Source organism: Corticium candelabrum, chromosome 10, assembly GCF_963422355.1.
Source record: "Corticium candelabrum chromosome 10, ooCorCand1.1, whole genome shotgun sequence".
NCBI lineage: Eukaryota > Metazoa > Porifera > Homoscleromorpha > Homosclerophorida > Plakinidae > Corticium > Corticium candelabrum.
The window spans coordinates 3,999,258-4,019,372 of NC_085094.1; the positions used below are offsets into that span (position 1 = coordinate 3,999,258).

The following is a 20,115-nucleotide window of genomic DNA, read 5'->3' on the forward strand; positions in this document are numbered from 1 at the left end:
ACGGTAAAGTTCGTTGCGTTATGAGTTCTGGTAGGTCTAAGCCGCCCCCGAACATTCTTGACCGACCTCTGAGCAGGGGTAAGTCTGAGGTAGGCAACTGTTGAATGTTCAATATCCCTTTGGAGAGTTGATGCGTGGGCGTGTCTTGTAGGTGAACTTGAGCACGTGTGCCTTGCTTTTCTCGGAGATTGTTCAGTACAGTCAACATAGAGTCTTGTCGGTCGCAGAACTGCAGACAAAGTAACGTGGCGTCTCCATTCGTGTGCTTGTCCGTTTGTCTGTCTTGTCGTTTGTCAATATATTTTCGTTCTTATAAATCGGAACTCGTGCAGGCTAATCGAAATTGATCAAAGCACGTTTGTATGGTGTATGTGTTTATATGTCTTCTTTTTTGTTTGTTCTGTTGGTATGACAGAACGTAGCCTCGGCCTCCCAGACCCGTGTAGCGCTGATTCAAAATCGCTCCACGGGTCTGGGATAGTACCGCCTCTTCTCAATATATTGCGGGTGGTCCTAGGACCAGCATTAGTGTTCAATTTCATAAATACATACCTTTCCAATTACGGCTGTAATCAATGAAGATATCTCATGCACGGTGGGTAGTGATCTGCTGTCTACCAAAGAGTACTGTCCACAAATGACGACTTGTAGTATGCTCTTCACGCAAAATCACTTCCTACACCTTGTGGTTTATTCTGCGCCTGTCAATGGTTAGTAACGACACCTTCTAGAGCAAAGCGGGTTGTTCTAATTTACAAACCGATGCTTCGACGTCTAGACTAGCCAGCTGCATGCTCAACAACTTCACGTCTACTGGACAAAGTCTCGTTGTGAATTCACGGCAAAGTTTTGTCGTGATTTTGTGGCAAGGCACATCGAATCCGCGACAAGTCACAGTGGATGCATGCATCTCGAATTTTTATTGCGAATTCGCGGCTACACAGTATTTTTTTCTAGAATACTGTGTATTTCTGTAGAATACTGTGTATCTTTCTAAAACCTAAAACTAGACAGCGACTTGTAGAGGATTCGCGGCAATCATCACGTCCGCGGCTCTATTAGTAAAAGAAATTGTTTCATAGCGTCCTATACACGTTCCCTACTAACACACATGATAAAACCATAGCTACTCTAAACACAAAGGTACCCGTGCAACGGGATGCGATGTTCTAGCATGACATGTCTTCATCGTTCTTGCATTACAGCCGTAATTGGGAAGGTATGCATTTATGAAACTGAACACTAATGCTGGTCCTAGGACCAACCGCAACATATTGAGAAGAGGCGGTACCATCCCAGACCCGTGGAGGACAAGTTTGAATCGGCGCTACACGGGTCTGGGAGGCTGAGGCTAGACAGAACTAATAGAGAAAACCAGACAACAGGGCCAGGTGGGCTCCAACTTTTGAAATGGAACTTCCGCCAACGGGCTTTTGGCGAGAACTTCCAAAGATATTTGTTCAAGTCATTAAATAGATTAGCTATTTTTTATGTTTATTTTGGGCAGGGTTTAGCATGTAAGACCTGGCCCGCCCAACATCTGGAGTGCTCCGCCGGCCCTAGACAAACAAACAAGGCCTGCTGTACGTCCATTATCAACATTATCAATATCAGTATTAGAGCAGGCAGAAGGAAATAGAATCGTCTGGTTGGTGGTAAGGTCGTTTCTTGGATCTAGATTATTTAGTGTGGTTGAACACAGTACAACTGTTGTCTTGTGTTGGTGGTGTTGAGAAACTTCTTTCCATTTGAGTTCAGATTCTGACAAGATGATGTTGCTGAAGTAATTTGCTACGTGACAGATCTTGCAACATGCATGTAGAGCAACAATGAACCAATGGGTTAAGCACAATGGTCTTTAGTCCATACGCACTACACTAATTGACAAGGATACCACAGATTGGATGCTTTCACAGTAGAAGGTCTTTGCATGGCTACTTCAAGAAACCCATCTGTGTGTTCTGTGCCAGTGTAAAGCCTGGTTCACAATACACCTCGCATCGTGTCGCGTTGCTTCAAAGGAGGCCATTTCCGAAGCGACGTGATGTGACGTGTTGGATAGGATTTTTCGTATTCCAGCCTGTCGCTTTGCGTCATGTCCGAAACAGCCTCCTTTGATGCCACAGGACACGACGTGAGGTGTACTGTGAACCAGGCTTTAGGACGTAGGACTTGGATGCAGGTCAGATGACATGTTTGAATGATTCAACTACATATGAGGAAATTATGTAGCCTCGTCCCCAGACTCTCTCCCGCTAGTCTTGTCCGGTGCCCATATGACAATTCCAGGCACGAGAGAGTCTGGGATCATCCCGCCTACTTCCTGCCATATCTCCTTTCTAAATGTTTCTAAATGCTCACTAAGTGTCACCCCCAACGTCATCAACTGTCACCCTGAACGTCATCAAGTGTCCTGTAACTTCAAAATCAGATTAGCGTTAGTCTAATCCAATAAACGTATCACAGTGGATGCTATGACCATTGTTTGGTGTTTGTGGCATATCCAGCACTTGCAGACAACTGAAGCATGTTGAAAAGGTAAGACTATGGAGTGTTGGTGACGGGTTTCGTGTAGGCTTGTAGTCTGAGATTTACAATTGGCGGAGTGATGACTTTCTAGCTAGTTCACACGCGGCCATTAGCGTTTGCGCGCAGACTAGACTCTGTAGCAAAGAAGCGCGCAATGGCAAGGGAAGAGGTTGATCTTGACATGAAACTACCGTCTGGAGGGTCAACTTGAAGCTTCCAGGGCTATTCTTTCTCGAAAAGATGTATTTGTTGTCATACTTGAAGGGTAGACGGTAGTTTCATGTCAAGATCAACCCCTTCCCTTGCCATTGCGCGCTTTTTGCTACAGAGTCTAGTCTGCGCACAAACGCTAATGGCCGCGTGTGAACTACCTAGAAGGTCATCACTCTGGATCTGCCACTTGTAGATCTCAGACTACAAGTCTACACGAAACCCGTCACCAATACTCCATAGTCTTACCTTTTCAACATGCTTCAGTTGTCTGCAAGTGCTGGATATGCCACAAACACCAAACAATGGTCATAGCATCCACTGTGATAATACGTTTATTGGATTAGACTAACGCTAATCTGATTTTGAAGTTACAGGACACTTGATGACGTTCAGGGTGACAGTTGATGACGTTGGGGGTGACACTTAGTGAGCATTTAGAAACATTTAGAAAGGAGATATGGCAGGAAGTAGGCGGGATGATCCCAGACTTTCTCGCGCCTGGAATTGTCATATGGGCACCAGACAAGACTAGCGCGAGAGACTCTGGGGACAAGGCTAGAAATTATGGTTGTTATACAAGACAAAGACAATCATGATTTATATCTCTTACTAATTTTACTGCTCGGTGCTCTGTAAATTTAGGTGTCTGGTTTTTTCGAATGCTTGGATGTAGTCAGAATAAAGTGAAAAGGAAATATCACTCAGCTGAAAATCAGTTTGTATGCGTCTGTCAAGAAGTTACTTTTTGTGGTCTAATGTAAGATGGGTGTAGTTTGAAGTGAGTATCGTTGTTATAGGCTTGCAGAGCTTGGTCAAGAGGTTGGCATACGAATGTTGGATATCCTTGCTGTCAGGGGGCGCGGGTCACGTCGGGAGACAAGACTACTAAATGTACTTCATTTTATCAAAGGCCCTCTATGGAAGGTATTGGCATTCGCGAGTAATACCGTATTCGCCCGTAATAATGCTCATACCGAAATAACGCCCATGCCCGTATATATGCCCATGTGCAACATGTCAGAACTTTCAGCCCGAAAAACACCCATGCCCAAGTATTAGCCCAAGATTTACATGCGCAGACAAAACAAAAATGGGTCCGCAGAACATTCATCTTCGTCTGTGTGCGTTTGATGAGCTGGTGTCAATGTTGAGTGAAAGTGCTCACTGCTAGACTCATGTCTTTGTTGCAATTACCGGCCCTGGTGCTCTTGACGGTCGTCAGGCCGACCACGTGTGTATAGTGTTTAGTTTCTGCGTGTATGTTGATGCTGTATGGATACCAGTAGCTTTGATCTTGCAAATAGATAATTGCAAGCATTTGTGATATTTCTGTCTTCAAGTATTTAGATGATGACTGGCCAAATGACAGCATTTGTGACCATGTATATGCATAGGACCAAAACAACTCCCATGCCCTAGTGTATGCCCAGGAAATAAGTCTTTCTTTTCTATACGGCCAGGGCATTATTACAGGCGAATACGTTAGAATGACTATTTTGAAAGGCCTACCTCTGTTTCCTCCTGTCTTGTGGTGTCCAAATGAGTTTTTGAGGTTGACTGTGTATTGTCCTTTGGGCATGTTCAGCATACATGTACTTCACTCGTCTTTTGGTAATTGTCTGATTTAATGATGTTGCCCTGTTCATTTGTACACTTTTTCATTTGTCACATGATCTCTGGGTGTTATCTTCAGAATCTGTTTTATGCCTATGTATATTGGGTGGTGGCTAAGATTAATATGCTCCTTGGAGCTCGCACTTTCCTGTGGCTTTGACCAGAGCTTACCATACTTTGAGGGGTGTTTCTCTTTCTTCACGTCTAGTTGAAGTATTTAATATGGTTCTTGCTGTTTGTGTAGCAGTTGTAAGGATTTTATGGAGTTATGTTGCTTGCCCAACAGTGAACACCCAACTGTTCTCATTTCTCAGTTGAGCTTGGAACTATCCATGGCAGAGTTTTGTATGTGCATGCTTAGGTTTGATAAAAGATGAAATTTGAATATGTTAATATGACTGCTGCAGTGTATTATATTGTGTGGGCAATGTTTTACTTATGGACACTCTTTGGCAAAGAAGCTGACAACTTGGAACATGCAACTGGTGATGAATCAACGTGTAAGTGACCAGTAAGGTGATTCACAGACACTGTCAGCCTATTATCGTGTTTGATGACAGATTATATAATTGAAAAGGAGCCAATTATCAACAAGTTCATCTCAGTTCCAAAGGACAAAAGTAACCCTGGAAAATTTCAAAAAGTTTTAACCTTATTACAACACTGTTATAGGCAGCTTAAATTGTGCTTCATTCAGTGCAGGAATTGTGGAAGGAGTTTTGAATGCCACAGACTTTGTATGAATTTTCTTTGTTACCTTTGCATTAGGTTGATGTTATTTATCTTTCAGCCAGCGAAAGTAACTGCTCACTGGCACAAAGGCACAACTCTCATGATCAAATTTAAAGACTCAGTACTTTCCAGAGAACGTACCCTTGATGGTCGGTAATTGTAGTCGAACCTAGTGACAAGCCGAGTGGGTAGTGAGTGGATCAGGTGAAATTGTTTGGAAGTAGGCAAATGTTGGTATCAAAGACGATACAACTAGATGCAGCTGTTGTAGTTGCTAATGTTTCTTATTTATTACAGGAAGCTTAGATTTTGTCTTGAACCACTGTCGGTGTTTCTGCTGCAAAATTTCATAACAGTTAGGTTAGGTAGATCTAGCAGAGCTGTGAATATGAATATATTTGGTATCAATGAGACTTTATTAGTCATTGTGACCCTTCTAAAGTCAGCTTGAAATAGTTTCTGCTACCTTCAAGCGATTTGTCGGATTTATTTTATGCCGTTTGCATTCTTAAGGTATGCGCAGGCTACTAAACATAACTCTACCAATACATGATATCAACAGATAATGGTTGGCCACACAGTCACAGTCAGAAGAAGTGTACTATTAATTAAAGTTGTTTATTAATTGTATATCTAACTGGTTATGACGTTGCTTTACGTGTCAGTTACGTAAAATCATGTGCTTACTTTTCTCCTCCTTATCTCCGCCTCCGTTTAGTACCCGTCTCTACGTAGGCCGTCTCCCCAAAATAAAGCCTCGCTTTCGCTCGACAAACTATAGTTGAAAAGAATCGCTAATAAATTTCCTTTCGAATGAGCCTACTTTCAGCTGTCTGCGTTGTAGCAATCTCCAGATATCGCATTTTCTAAGATGCCACACCCTGTGACGCGTTTGGCCTATTTCTGGCCACGTGACTTTGACGTCGGGCTCTAGCTTCCTGGTCTTTGTTAACCAATCAAAATAATTTTAGCCGTTAGATACACCCTCTGGGCGTGTCCTTGCAGACGGGCAATATTTTAGCTGCGCATGCGGCTTCGTAACGATTTTTGCCGACACGTTGATCTGGCTGTCTGACTGCTTTACCGTGACTTGGGGGATTTCGCCAAGACTTTTGAGTCAGAAACAACGCCTGTTGATGTCTTTGATATGTTATTTGCTTTTGACTTGTCATCTGACGACGATGCGACGGAGAACAAGGAAGAAATTCCCGTTGAAGACAGCGATGTCGCCACGCTGTAAGTAGAGCATTTGGATGTCTAATCGCTTTGTTTCTTCGCGAGATCTTGTTTTTATGCGTTTCGGTAAGTGTTTGACAAGTTCGGGCTCTTGCCGTTGGGTAGAATATGAGTTATGCCCATAGTAACCTGTTGCTTTGGATATATACCCGTATGTTGTCGTTACAGAACGTGGTATTTTACTATCATGCAAACAGTTTTCTAATGTTTTATATATTTGTTAGCTCTCTATACGGCGATGCGACGCACCACGAAGATCTTCCCGTTGGTGAAGACAGCAATGACTCAATTAGAGTAGCGTTGACTGGATGTCGAAATCACGTATCGAAACAATTATCAATAGTTACAAAAATTATATCATTCGAAAGCGCAGTTAATACGCTTATCAAAGATGTGTGAATTGTAATTTTTACTTCTATAATGTGGCTGCAATTGCAAATAATAGGTAAGCGACTACTGCCTTGCGCGCGCTAGATAACTAGATTACTATCTAGACTAGAATTATGACAGGTCCCCTAGGAAGACCAGCCGAGGCTGATAGGGCTATCTGTATAAACATATCTTATCTATCTATCTCTTTGGCCATTGTCTCTGGTTGCCATGGACAAGCATGGCAAATACTGCTCTGTGATTGGCCCGAACTGTGCAACAGCGTTGGATGGCGGTCAAAGGATCAAATCTGCTTGAAAGAAACACAAAGTTTTTAACATTGCTTTCAGTTTCTTTAATCAACAAAAAAATAGAGTTCGGGTAATTCTAAAGCGCTTTCTAAAGTTTCACAGCCATACATAACGTACAAAAAGAGACATCCGTGGAGAAGAAGAAAAATCAGAACAAAATTGGCGCATGCGCCTCCGAGGCTAGCAACTGTTTTCTAGGTTGTTAGATGATTATTGACCAAAACAAAAATAGGATATAGTACACAACGTGCAAACATTTTATTTCGTTAATTTTGAGAAATTTTAGTCTACATTTACTATGTTTTCTAAGCGTGCAAAAAGATGACCACGCCCCCACAACACTCCAAAACCTAAGCAATCCATAAGATGAGGGTACTAAGGTACCCTGATAATTAGCAGCAGTGGCATGTAGGTGGGACATCTAGGCATGAAACTGGTGAAGCCTTATTAAGTTTTTCATATGTCTCATTTGCAGTGGGTCGCTCTTCTGGTAGTAAATCCCAACATTTGATTGCCAATTGTTGCCATTGAGTGTTTTGAATTCCTTCCTTCACTTCAATAAATCCGGGAGCACGCTGCAAATTCTGAGGAACTGTGTCATAGACAGTTTCATCTTGTTGATATTCTTGAGGGATTCTCAATTTGTTCCAGATTTTCCACATTATAAGACCAATGCTGTACATATCAGCAGGGAGAGAATACGGTTTATTATGTCTCACCTCTGGGGCAAGGTAGACTGTCATTCCTTGGATCTTAGACTCCATGACTTCTTTGACACGACTCGCTATTGCCATGTTTCCAATTTTCACAGTTTTCTCTGAAGTAAACTAGGGACATGCAGAAAATGCTCAATGCTATTTGATTGAGTAGATGTATTTCTTACCATAATGGATTCAGGTTTCAAATTTCTGTGGACAATTCCGTGATCGTGGAGATACTTAACTCCATTGACTATCTCCACAATAATTCGCTGAGCAACTGGGTATCCATCTCTTGTGTATCCTGCCTTGTAATCTGCACTGTCAATCGTGCTTGCCAATGTGCCACCGTCACACCATTCAAACAACAGGCCAAGCTGTAGAGGTTTTTCAGAAATTGCCACTGATCCCAAGAAATTGACCAAGTTCATATGTTTTAGCCTTCTGAAAAGACAAGCAACAGTTAAGGATTGGTAACTTATTGGTAGTACAATTAAGTCATTAGCTTAGTACATCTTAGATTACTGTATCTGTTTCTTCTAATAAGGCATTTGCATGGTTTCCTTGCAGTACAGTAATTCAAGAAACTGTTTGATCAGCTGCACATGAAAAAAACTGTCATCAAGAAAAGGTCTACTAAAGTTGTTTACATTTACTTGTTTGAAGCAGAGGTGTCACATCCAAGAGTACAATAAGCAAAGGGGTGGACAGCTGAATTGGTATTGTCTAACTCTTGTGGACATAGTACTCATCTTGCTGCAGAATGTAATCATAAGTGTAGTATGATGCAATGACTTTACGTATGTACATTAAAATGTCTATAAACAATCTTGATAAACAAGACAGCAGTAGCACACTGAGAGCTATACAGATATTCTGGTTTCATTGACAAGTCATGAGGTTACTTATTATTCTAGATGTTTTAGAATTTAGGATGTTAGAGCACAGCTGACTAACAACCTGTTAGCAACGTAGCCATAGTCCAAGATTTGGGGGGCACACTAGAAAATTTTCAAATCTGTATTTCTACTTCTATTCTAACCGTCTACTATTTCACTTTTAATATAATTCTTCTGTTTTTGTCTGCTGCGGCAACTGCTTCCAGGTCTATCCTACTCAAACTATCTCTTCTTAGATTGGCCAGAAGCACTAGACTATTTTATCTTATTTGTCCCTGATCATGAGGTAGTCTTCGGTCTCTTCAAGTGAAAACGAACGTACGTTGACATGATGTGGTCTAGATACACCCATAGTGTCAATACAATTTGTAGGACATTGAGCATGCAGGTCTAAAGCCTCCTTGACTGGCAAGAGATGATTTATTACATCAGACAGAGAGATTAGATATCCTGCTACTGAGTACGCCTGAAATGACACCATTTCATGATTAATTAAGATCATAATGCTTAACCATGCAAGGGCTCCATATAACTTTGGCGTAACTAATTAAGAATAAGGGAGGCCGATCTTGGGTCACATGCACTAGCTGCTGTTATATCAAAGACTGACTTTCGACTGAAAAACATTGTTTCAGTTCTCTTATTACCTGATCCAGTGTTTTGTTGTAAATAGAAATGTGATAATGGTTATTGATGTCTCTAAAATGTTCTTCATTACTTTGTTCTCCTACTGTTGCCATTACAACAAACTCATCCAATGGGTAGGTTGTTGCAATCTGCAACATGGTCTGAGGACTTCAAAGAAAGACTGTTGTCTTTTGCCGTAGATACAATAATGATTCAGTCCAAAGCTCAGAGTGTCTCTGGTGGTATCAACCAAATCTACAGTATCAGCCAAGTCTAGATATTTTGCTGGAAGTACTTTGAATAAGTAATGATAAGTTATAAGCTTTTTGTCAGGAGCAAAACCTCCTCGAAGACAGCCATGGAAAAAAATTAAAGGGACTGAATTTGCATTAGGTAATTGCCAAAGCCATGAGGTTGCATCAAGAACGCATGCTAAATTTGACGGCACGTGACAATAGGGTTATTTAATTTAGGCATGGAAAATAGAAGCGATTCAATATTATCCTCATCATCATCATTAGTATTATTGTCATGGGCATTAACAATCATTGACACCAGGTATGGGGCTAAATCTACAATTTTGAAAATATTGGTGCAAACTGCTAAGATCAAAATCCAATTAAACGACAGCCAAATTTTGGAGGCACGTGCCCCCAGCAGGCCCCCTATAGCTACACCGCTGAACCTGCATAAAACAAGTTTCGTATCCATCCATATGAATAGTAGGGAACATGCAGCAATCTTAATTTACTATTGTACTCTGCCAGGTGCAATGCCATTGACCATTACCAAATTCTAGTATGGAAACTTGTATGCTCATGTAGATGTTGATATAATGAACTAATGAAATTGATAGACAACTGAATTTGGATTTATGCCATTACATAACTCTTACTTGCAACTGAGAAGTTCATTCATGAATTGCTCGGAGTTGTCTTCTGTTACTGGAACTTTCATGATCTTTAGGGCAACTTGATCTTGGATTGTTTCGGCTGACACTTTGTAGACAATACTGAAGTAGCCAGTTGCTACTTCACATTTTGGTTCTGGCCAGATGATATCTGTTGCTTGATATTCATGAATTTTCAGCTCCAATTGTAACATTGACATTATGCCCTTTAGCTTTTGGCATGTGCGCAACAGATCTTTGTAGTGGTCCTTTGTTAAAGTCTGGGTTTTGGTAGATTCTAGTTGTAGCCTAAGTTCATTAATTTGACGTGGCAGCTCTTTGCGAGTGATTCCTATTGGAGGGCTAAGTGAGTCAAGGAGTTCATTGACTACGTCTTTCAACAGTTTGTCATCATTTTCTCTAGCCATTTTGAGCAACTCTTCATACATGCTTTGCACTTGTTGGTCTAATGAACTGATCTGTTTGTTAGTCTTTACAGGAAATGTCATTGTATTTGAGGTATGGACAGCAACTACAGCTGATTCCTGCGCATGGGAATCACCCTTGCGACTAATATCCAGGTCTGACAGTAAAGTCAGAGCACCAGAAAAGTTGTCAGCTCCAGTAATATGAGCTCTGGCAATATTGAGCTTTACAACTGATTGCTTGACATTAACCAGGAGCTTCTCGGTTTCTGCCCAAGAGCACATCTCACAGAATGCTTTGTTCTCTGCTATTGCATGCAGGAATTGATACTTTACTGTATCTTGTAGGTAGTCAAGTCGTACTGACGCATGTCTTTGATCTCTTGATGGTTCATGAGACTTGAACTTAGCAATGAATTTCGTTTTTTCTGGTTCTGATGACAGTTCTACAGCAAGTTCTTTCACCAGATGTTCAACCTTTTCTTGTATCCTTTCAATGCTTAAATGTTCTCGAACAAATTTCTCAAGAGATTGTAACCGTTCTGTGTCATTTTGAGTCTTTGTATTTCTTTCAGTGGAATCCATGTGCAGGTTTCGTAGTGCATTTTTCAATGAAGCTTCTACATCAGATAGCAACTCATAGGGACCACTATAAAAGAAAAATGACAAACTAGAGAGCACTAGAAGAGATGAGACTTACCTTAGCTTCATTTTGATCATGTTGTCGAGTGCTTTTGGTATCATACATTCGATAGAGCTGCACAATATTTTTAAGTCACCTGTTGTCTCGCCGACATGTCGACGTGTAGCTGCAAATTTTGAATTCATTTGTAGTAGCTGATTTTGCTTAAAACCTTTCCATCGCTTCTGTAAACCTTTTGCAAGGAGTTTTAAGTAGTTGTTTTGTTCAGATTGTTTTGGTAGCTCATTTTTCAGCTTATCCCATTTGTTAGCAACAAACAAAGCTGATCCAGAGATAGGAGATTCTTTGCTACTTGTAAGTAGAGCTAACAACAGACCTCCAGCCTAAAAACAATGAAATGAAGAAATGAAGAGCTATTTTGTTTGTTTATGCATTCAATTTCTAAGTACATCCTGTGTACACATATGTACATTCTTACTTAATTACGTAATACAATTTAAAGAGTTGACTATATAATACAACTCTTGACAAAGACTGTCAAACGACCATGAAAAAATTGCAATACAGTGATGATATTTTAACACGTAAAGTGCACCAGTAGACATATCAGTACATATGAAGTACATAACTTCCAGAGAGTCATAAAATCTTAGACTGTCCATAATTTCTACTATTCCACCGACCATGACCTTGTCGACTGCTAGTTTTAGTACCCTGCTGTTGGTAAGTCTTATTACTCCTGTGTAGTTTCTTCTGCAATTGTTGCAGAATTTGAAATCATTTTTGTTGTCATTGCATATTTGGAGGTCTTGATGTTACATATGGATTCTCTGTGCCACATGTCTGACAGAGTGGCAAGTATTGTGTCATATTGGGAGAGGAGCCCCGCCTCTCCAAGGGTTGTGTAATTACTGAACACCAGCTGTGCATGTAATTCAGCTCCAGTCAATTTATAATTAGTTGGTTGAGTTCTATTGCATGTGATGTTTGTTTGAGGTATTCATATATACGTTTGAATATCTTGTACTTATACGGACGGCCTCAGCATTTCTCTGCTTAGCTTGGTGTACGAATCAACGTTCTTTCAAAGCAATTCATGACACTCCTCTAAGGAGCTTCTGCTTCTTTTCTGCTTTTCACTTTGATTTGTAATGTCTTCTTCTTTGACCAAAACTTAATTCCTTACTTATTATCAGTCCTCTGTATTGATTCTTTGACATTAGTCACACTAGCATAGGATGACGTTGCATGAAAGCAAGAGCCACATTGTGAATGCCAATGGTATATGTGGACTTCCTTTGGAATAGTTTGCTTTTTCTAAGCTCATACTGCTTGGCAGTACAGCAGTGGCACAATTAACACATCTCACTAAGTACTTCTGTCCTCACTTCCCTATCTAACACTGGTGGTTAATGAGAAAGTGAGTGAATCAAAGTCAGCTTTTTGAAGAAGGCAGCAAGGTCAACAAAAAACTTAATGGGGTGGTACAAATATAGAGTGTAGGATGGATTGTTGAATTGGTCTTTGTGTGTGTCATATAGTTTTACGTGTACGGTGTTTGTGCTTGTGTATGAGCCCCGAGTGGGAACTGCACTAGGTGCGACAACAATAAATTCATTATTTATTCATTCATTAAGTGCATAGACAAAGATGGCAATTAACTATTTTTGTAGATAAAATCGGCAAGAAGAACAGTAGAGTTCCAGATATTCTGGTGATGCTGCTTTCTGTGGCATTACGACGCAGCTAGTATACTGGTATCATTAGCAAAAGAACAACGGCTCACTCAGACAAAGACACTTCGCTAGATGCTTGCTCAAACTTTTTGTTTTGCAGTAGATACATTTCTTCATATTCAGCCTTGCCATGTTAAAAGGACAAGTTGAGATATACAACTTGTATCTAGCTTGCAATAACTCTAGTATATGAGAACGTATCTATACTGACAGACAGAGATAGACAGACAGGCAGGTAGACAGACAGACAGACAGACAGACAGACAGACAGACATGCAAATAGTTAGACATCTAGCTATGACAGGTGACAAAAAGAGGGAAGTAAAACGTAATCTCCACTCTTACTACATATTTTAGGTTGGTGGGTCATATAATCAACTTGTGTTGTTGTTAATTAAGATGAATCACTTTCTGGAACAAACTATATAGCTCAAGAATGTACCTGTGCAGCTTTTTCAGCTGGTGAGCAGGAATTTAGCACATAGACAACACCACATGCTAAGTCTTTCTGGCATTTCTCAGTCATCTGACGAGCAAGTCCAGCTTGTTCAATCTCAGTCACACCAGGACTGTCAACTGTTGTAAATTCCTACAAGAAAATGTATGGTTACAACGAAAATGGAAGACATGTTATTTCAGTATGGCAGAACCATACTTGTAAGGTGTCAATAGGCCACAGCACTTCTATTTTAGAACAAACTGTTGATGTCTCTTCGACGCAGTCATGAGTTCCAGTAGTTACTTGTTCCTTAAATTCTTTCCACTCATCTTGTGATGTAAGGTCATATTCCTTTTCCCCCTGTGAGGTGTACACTATCCCTTGTTGTTTTTCTGAGAACTTGATTTCACAGAGAGTAGAAGTTGCTGCATTATATTCTGTTGGAAGCGACAATTTCAACAGTGCATTGATAAGAGTGGTCTTGCCTGAGGATGTGCTTCCTATTACAAAAATTCTGTTACATGTTGTATGTACATTTTTAGAACTGTTGTGTCTGTTGAGTGGTGTTGCTTATGCATCTAATTAAATACCAACTATTACAAGCTTATCAGCTCTAAGAGCATGCAGGTAGTTACTGATTGACAGTTGTGAAATGTCAATATTCTCTTTCTGTTTGCATTCATGCTTACTGTAGCCCAACTAAAATTTTAGTGAGTAACTTTCTTTATGCAAGGTAAGCAAAACTATATAGACCACTCATAATTTGCTACTCAGTCAATAGTAGCTGTCTAATTCATTGATTACTTGTCTGCCTGTTTGTCTATCAGTTTTGATATTATTGTTTCATGTGCTTCAGATGTATGCTGATGTGATAAATGCAATTTTGTCCACTTGTGTGCAGTACCTACTCACACATGTTTTTCTCTCGGTTAATGTTGCACAGATTTGTGACACAACTAAAAATTGATTTACTGAAGGTGCCAATCGAGATGCATCAAAATGGCAATGCAATATAGAGAAATTCTTCTACAGAGAGTGACCTCAAGTTTTAGATAAATAGGCAACTAGGCAAATTTAGGCAAATAGGCAATAGATAAAACATGAAGATGGCCAGACAAGCAAACATGTACATCTGCTGGCATTGTATTACACAAGGACTTGAGACAAAACTTTGTTTGTTAATATCTCACAAAGAAGGCAGATAGATGCTTTGCATCTCTTGCCAGTGCTTCACAAGTTGTAAACTGATGAAGATCCTACACAGTAATTATACTGACATTGCATGCAACATTTCTTGTATGCGATTGAACATGAAGGCTAATGATTTATTCTTTCAACATACTGTCAAAGTGTTAGATGATGTCAAAGGTTGAATGAAATATCATATAAAGGCATTTGCCTCTGCCACTGACTGTGAAACTGGTTACATGTATGTCAATGTTTTTTAGTGTATTTCTGGATGTATTTCTGGATGAGGTGGCAACCTTGTTTGGCATGCATTAACTGATATCACTGACCTGCTACCAGGAGCATTGGCCGTTGATTGGGTGGTATCTTTGATTTCTCAAAATCGTTTGCCGTCATCCACGATGCGTCAGAGATGGCCAGGTGATTTTTTTCAATACCACGGCTAACAAATTCGCAAACTTCATGAATCACCTTCTCCAGTCTTAGTCTTTTTCCTTCAAAATCTTGAATTGCTTCTGTTGTATTGATCAAGCACTGTTGTCAAACAAGTACCCATATATTATCGTACTTTTATTAATCGCCCTCTTCAAATAAACGCCGTCCTTGTCTCTAACATGACACTTGCAAAGAAGCATTAAAAATAAACGCAGCTATCAAATAGACGTTGCACTTTTCTTAACCTATAGGGATGAAACTGTCCAGACAGTCTTGGCCATACTTGATCACTATCGTTACTCTTTTGTGATCCTTACGTGAACTGCTAAAAGAATAATTTTAGTTAATCTTCTTGAAGACTTTTTCTGGATAACCTTAGAATGTGCTAGATGTATAATAATAAATAAAAACCGCCCTTGAATGGATGCTAAGCTCATTTAAACTAGAAGCTGAATCTGGGCATGCTAACACAATATATGCCTCTGGCGTTTGTTTGAAGAAATACTGTACTTCAAGTGGTATGTGGATAACAGAAATTTGCTTTCATGCATTGTTTGTTTATTTTGTATGATTTTATAGTTTGTACCTGTTTACTTCCTTTAGGAGTGATTTCACTAGTAGGTTGAATGTTGTCACGTATGTGTTGTTCGATCAAATGTAGCAGTCCCTCTTTGTGGTTAAATCCTTTTAATTCTGCTTTGGAAATCCCAAGATTAATAGCACATGTTATCAAATGTCCTATACCCATTTCCTGCCGTTCTTCTGCTGTAGGGACTACTTTGGCTTGTTTTGCTGCAGAGACATCTGTTTGTTGCAATGGCACTGTTGCAGCGTTGTCTGCTTGTTGCAGTGGTGTTGGGTCTGCCATTTTCATTCAACACACTACACAATATGCGAAGTTCAACAAAGAGGATCAAGATTGAGGAGTCTAGAGAGTACAAAGATGGTGGTGTGGTCTGATTGTAATGATAATGCATGTGCTTTAGGCTGTGGTCACACTAATTAGCTAATTAACCTATCAATTACATAAGTATGCATTCTCGTACCTACATGTATGCTGCATAGATATCACTAATCACTACAATAGGTGTGTTCACACTGCTAATGAATCTGTTTTCTTACTTGGGAATGTTTTAAACTTTGGTATGCTGACACTCCAGGCCCCCATCTTCAAGGTCTACGACTAGGAATATAGTCTAGGCTACATGGCGCACGTATCCGAGTAGCGTTTTCTATCGAATCAGTTTCAGGGAGCTTCAAACATGTTCACAGCTAGCTAGCTTCTATTGCATGGTTTCTAAGTATGACCGACCCCAATTTACAACACTCATTGTACAAATCAGATTCTAGACAAGTGTACGCGTAAATTTGTAGATGACGATCACGTTATACCGCAGAGTACACATACCTGTGCGCTAGCCAGGCGTTGCCGTGTTATACGGGAACCGGGCACGACGGCGCGAGAGGGTCCGGTACGAAGCTACCTGTGCGCCGCACCCGGAGACCGCCGAATCAGGCTGTATCGTAAGTGTTAACTAGCCCGCGTTGTAGTCTACGCCATGATACACTCAGATGGCTGTCCGAGATCAGCGCGTTTGGTAATGTTTCCATTGCAAAAACACATTGTTTTGGACTTACCAAAATTGTGTGACCGAAGTTGACCATGTGACGTTCGCACACACTCTCGCGACGACTCTAGAGGCTGTGCTGACTAGTATAGTGTAATACCAAACAACTAACGCAACAACAACGAGTGAGCAACCGCTAGACTAGCAGACAACAGACTGACTAATCAACTCAAACAATACAGCTACTAATGTCTGTTCACGAATTAGATGGACTCGTGCCAGAGGGTTGGACCTTAGCTAACAGATTATTAAGAAAGCCGGATGTTATGTTTGTATAAGAAGCTATCTTAGACTGATTGCATTCTTAGCGGGTGTTGTCACAAGGACGCAAACCACTAGATATTATGGTGATTGAAGTAAACCCTAACGAAGAGTCAGATGCTGGTGAGTCTGATTCCACAGAGAGCTATGACGAAGATCAATGCAAGCCACAGGAAATCAATAAATGCTTGCTTGTACTGTACACGAGTTTCTAATTGTTTGCGTCATTAGAATTTGTTACACCCCTTCTTAGTTTGATAAAGAGTCATCTCACTGGGGGCTGTCTCTAGATTGATCTGATTAAGCTTGTCTCCACCCGCTAACTCATTACAATTCCGGAAGTTGCTTACGCTGGTCTTCTGTTCATAGCAAGAAATGTATAAATATTATAATTGAATTAAGCTCTTCAAAAGCTGTCCATCGATATCAATTAGACCTCGGAAACCCATACTAAAATCCTGCTACGCGCTGAATTCCTCAGTCCATCTAATGCGTGAACGGACTTTAGTAGCTAACTACAGGTAGCAAAAGGCGTGGGCGTTACATCTCACCACGCGCCACAACCAAAATGGTTTGAGATATATCGTCGTCGTCGTCGTCGTCATCATCATCATCCGTATTCTCTTGTGGCGCGTGACCGTGCATCTAGCGATATATCGATGATACGATGATGAAAGTCCGCCAAAAATTGACAAAAAGAGATAAAGACTAAAATTTAGGTCACTCTACAGCACAACATCTGTTTGAAAACGAGTGCACTTTTTATTAATTAACAATACAAGAACGTCAAATTGAACGTCCTACAGCAGTTATATGTCCATTATTATTACTATTGTACATATAATATTCTTTTCATAATTGCTACTTTGTATCATTTCAATCTAAGCTTGCACTCGAGACCACGATTTTGTGAGTAGAACTGTATGAGCTGTACAATGTCTGGAAACACTGATCCTCTTTTTTTCTTTTTCTTTTTTGTACATGAATTGTATACGACAAAGGACGCGATTGCTAGCACAAATTAAAGAAAAACAAATATACATAAATGGAATCAAATTCAAAATGATATACTTAATTAAGTAAGGCTAGATTGACAATTTCCAGGGCACATCTGAGTTATTCATTACACAATAAGCTAACATTTTGGAATCTATTCATTCCATAAGTTCAATCAATATGTAAGCTACGTGTAAGCTCTAAGTAATCATTAGCTAGTTGAGATGATTTAGCATGCATCCTCATAGCTAAGGAACCAGGCAGCTTAACCAATGACTTGCATATTAACTCATTAATTATCAAACACTCATGAGTGTATTTAAGACCACACGGCTCAGTGAGAAATATCATACTGAAAAGCTCATGTATTCATGCCTCATACTATAGAATTCTTTGCAGTACTGTACTCTAACAACAAACATAAATTAGAGTACAATGTGTGGCTAAGAAAGCACCAACACAGTGATCTACTGAGTTCAATGACAGCAGATTTAATATTAATTGTTACCATTACCTGATGTATAATGTAATGAAAATGTCGTTGTTCATAAACCATGGTAAGAACCAATGTACCAGGATTACTTTCACGAACCAAAAAAAGTCTACCATAAACCACCAATTTTCATAAAAAAAGTCAACACAAGCAATTTGCTACACACCCATCCAAGTTTCCTCTCATCTCTAGAATCCTCACGGCTTCCTCCTTATCAAGTACACCAAAAAACAATGGCTGGGACACGTGTGGCCCTTAAAATTAAACAAACCACCTCAAATGTTTAGATAAATGACAAATCATAAACAACAATACCTTCAACACTTCTATGCTGAGGACGGGAAGACTTGCCTTGAGAAGGTAAAAGAAGATGCTGCAGAAAAACCAAGCTTATTCCAGGAACATGACCTAGCAACGTGCACATGCACTTGCATAACTGCAGTAAGCACCCATATACCCAAACCCGCACTTGTGGTGTGTGTGTGTGTGTGTGTGTGTGTGTGTGTGTGTGTGTGTGTGTGTGTGTGTGTGTGTGGGTGTGTGTGCGTGCACACACACCCACACACACACACACACACACACACACACACACACACACACACACACACACACACACACACACACACAGATCAATGCACTTCATTAGTCAACATGCACTTAGCAATACATAATGATTAGCTTGTGCAATTACTTTGTGTGCCTGTTCTGCTGATGGTCGTCTGGTAGGTTTCTTAAAGAAGCCATGGAGGGAACTCAAAGTTTTCGAGTACAGTCAAGATAAAAAATCTTGTATCTGACCCCAACTTGAAAATCGTGGGAGTTCTCCTTTAAAATTTAATTAATTAAAACAAAACATGGAACCTAATTTAAGATACCTTAACTTAATTAACTTTATTGACAACAAGCAGATTGTTTTCTGAAGTAGAATGACAGTACTTCTAAGTTTGCCAAAAGGACTGAATTGACTTGCTATTGCCTCACATGCTTCTACACTCTATGTGACTGACCTCTCACATGTAAAAGCACTGACACCAAGATGCCTTCTACTGCAATGTCTCAAGTTTAATTAATGGAACAGATTTCTGAGTTTCCACAGTAGTCAGTGGGTCTGTGATGACCTGTAAGTGACACTAATTTTTGGCTCTAGGTGCAACCAGGCAGTGGCTGTTCTTTGGGAATGACGACCAAGTTTCCGTTTAGTGTTATAGACAAGTTGATGAGGGATCGGAGGTCTGTACTTTACAGTTCCGACATATCGATTACAGTCTGAGCAGGTGTTTTTGATACAGGGCTGTTGACCAATTTGTTGTGCTTAGTGATATGCTTATTGAATCGTCTGTTCATCGCAAAGATTTTGTGAATCCTCTTACTGACCAGTTGAAACGCTATAGACAATGGTGTAACAACAATGCTCTCTTTGTATGTGTGGACTTGAGTGGTCAAGGGAACAGCTTAACTGATCCAGCTGGAAACGAACTGTATCGCGGTGATCGAGAGGTAAGGTAAATTTGTATGTTCTTAACAACGATGCAGGCATTGCATTACTAGTAAGCATTTGAAATTATGGGAAAGAATAGATATGTGAAAACGATGACTGACTGACAGACAGACAGACAGACAGACAGACAGACAGGTCGAATACTACTAAAACTCTAATGAATGATGTTCTGATTGTCTCTTTCATTGTCGTCCAATTCTTCATTTCTCTTTGCAATTTTTCTAAGCCTTTTTCATTATTACATTGGAATTGGACT

At 40.1% G+C, this 20,115-nt stretch overlaps 2 protein-coding genes across 5 annotated transcripts; one reads left to right on the forward strand and one right to left on the reverse strand.

Moving 5' to 3' along the window:
• The first annotated feature begins 4 nt into the window (after positions 1 to 4).
• Positions 5 to 5,648, forward strand: LOC134185688 (trafficking protein particle complex subunit 5-like). 4 transcript variants are annotated; one of them, XR_009970815.1, is made up of 8 exons: positions 5 to 89; positions 152 to 240; positions 4,601 to 4,701; positions 4,764 to 4,856; positions 4,917 to 4,976; positions 5,029 to 5,093; positions 5,147 to 5,308; positions 5,386 to 5,648. XR_009970815.1 is itself a non-coding variant. In XM_062653542.1 (7 exons), exons 1-7 carry the CDS (start codon positions 21 to 23, stop codon positions 5,243 to 5,245), a joined length of 567 nt encoding a protein of 188 aa, XP_062509526.1. In that variant the 5' UTR covers positions 5 to 20; the 3' UTR covers positions 5,246 to 5,648. The 4 variants fall into 4 exon arrangements, 3 of the variants coding, with proteins under 3 accessions (XP_062509526.1, XP_062509523.1, XP_062509524.1); XM_062653542.1 differs by lacking the exon at positions 4,601 to 4,701 and adding an exon at positions 3,540 to 3,668 and having other exon boundaries at positions 4,801 to 4,856; positions 5,147 to 5,648; XM_062653539.1 differs by having other exon boundaries at positions 5,147 to 5,648.
• Positions 5,649 to 7,199: 1,551 nt separating this feature from the next.
• Positions 7,200 to 15,135, reverse strand: LOC134185256 (dual serine/threonine and tyrosine protein kinase-like). Its single transcript, XM_062653036.1, has 7 exons — positions 14,878 to 15,135; positions 13,577 to 13,860; positions 13,364 to 13,510; positions 11,243 to 11,568; positions 10,124 to 11,191; positions 7,888 to 8,146; positions 7,200 to 7,831 (listed from the first exon to the last, which is right to left on the reverse strand). The coding sequence occupies exons 1-7, from the start codon at positions 14,942 to 14,944 to the stop codon at positions 7,397 to 7,399; spliced, it is 2,586 nt and encodes an 861-aa protein (XP_062509020.1). The 5' UTR covers positions 14,945 to 15,135; the 3' UTR covers positions 7,200 to 7,396.
• Positions 15,136 to 20,115: the final 4,980 nt, after the last annotated feature.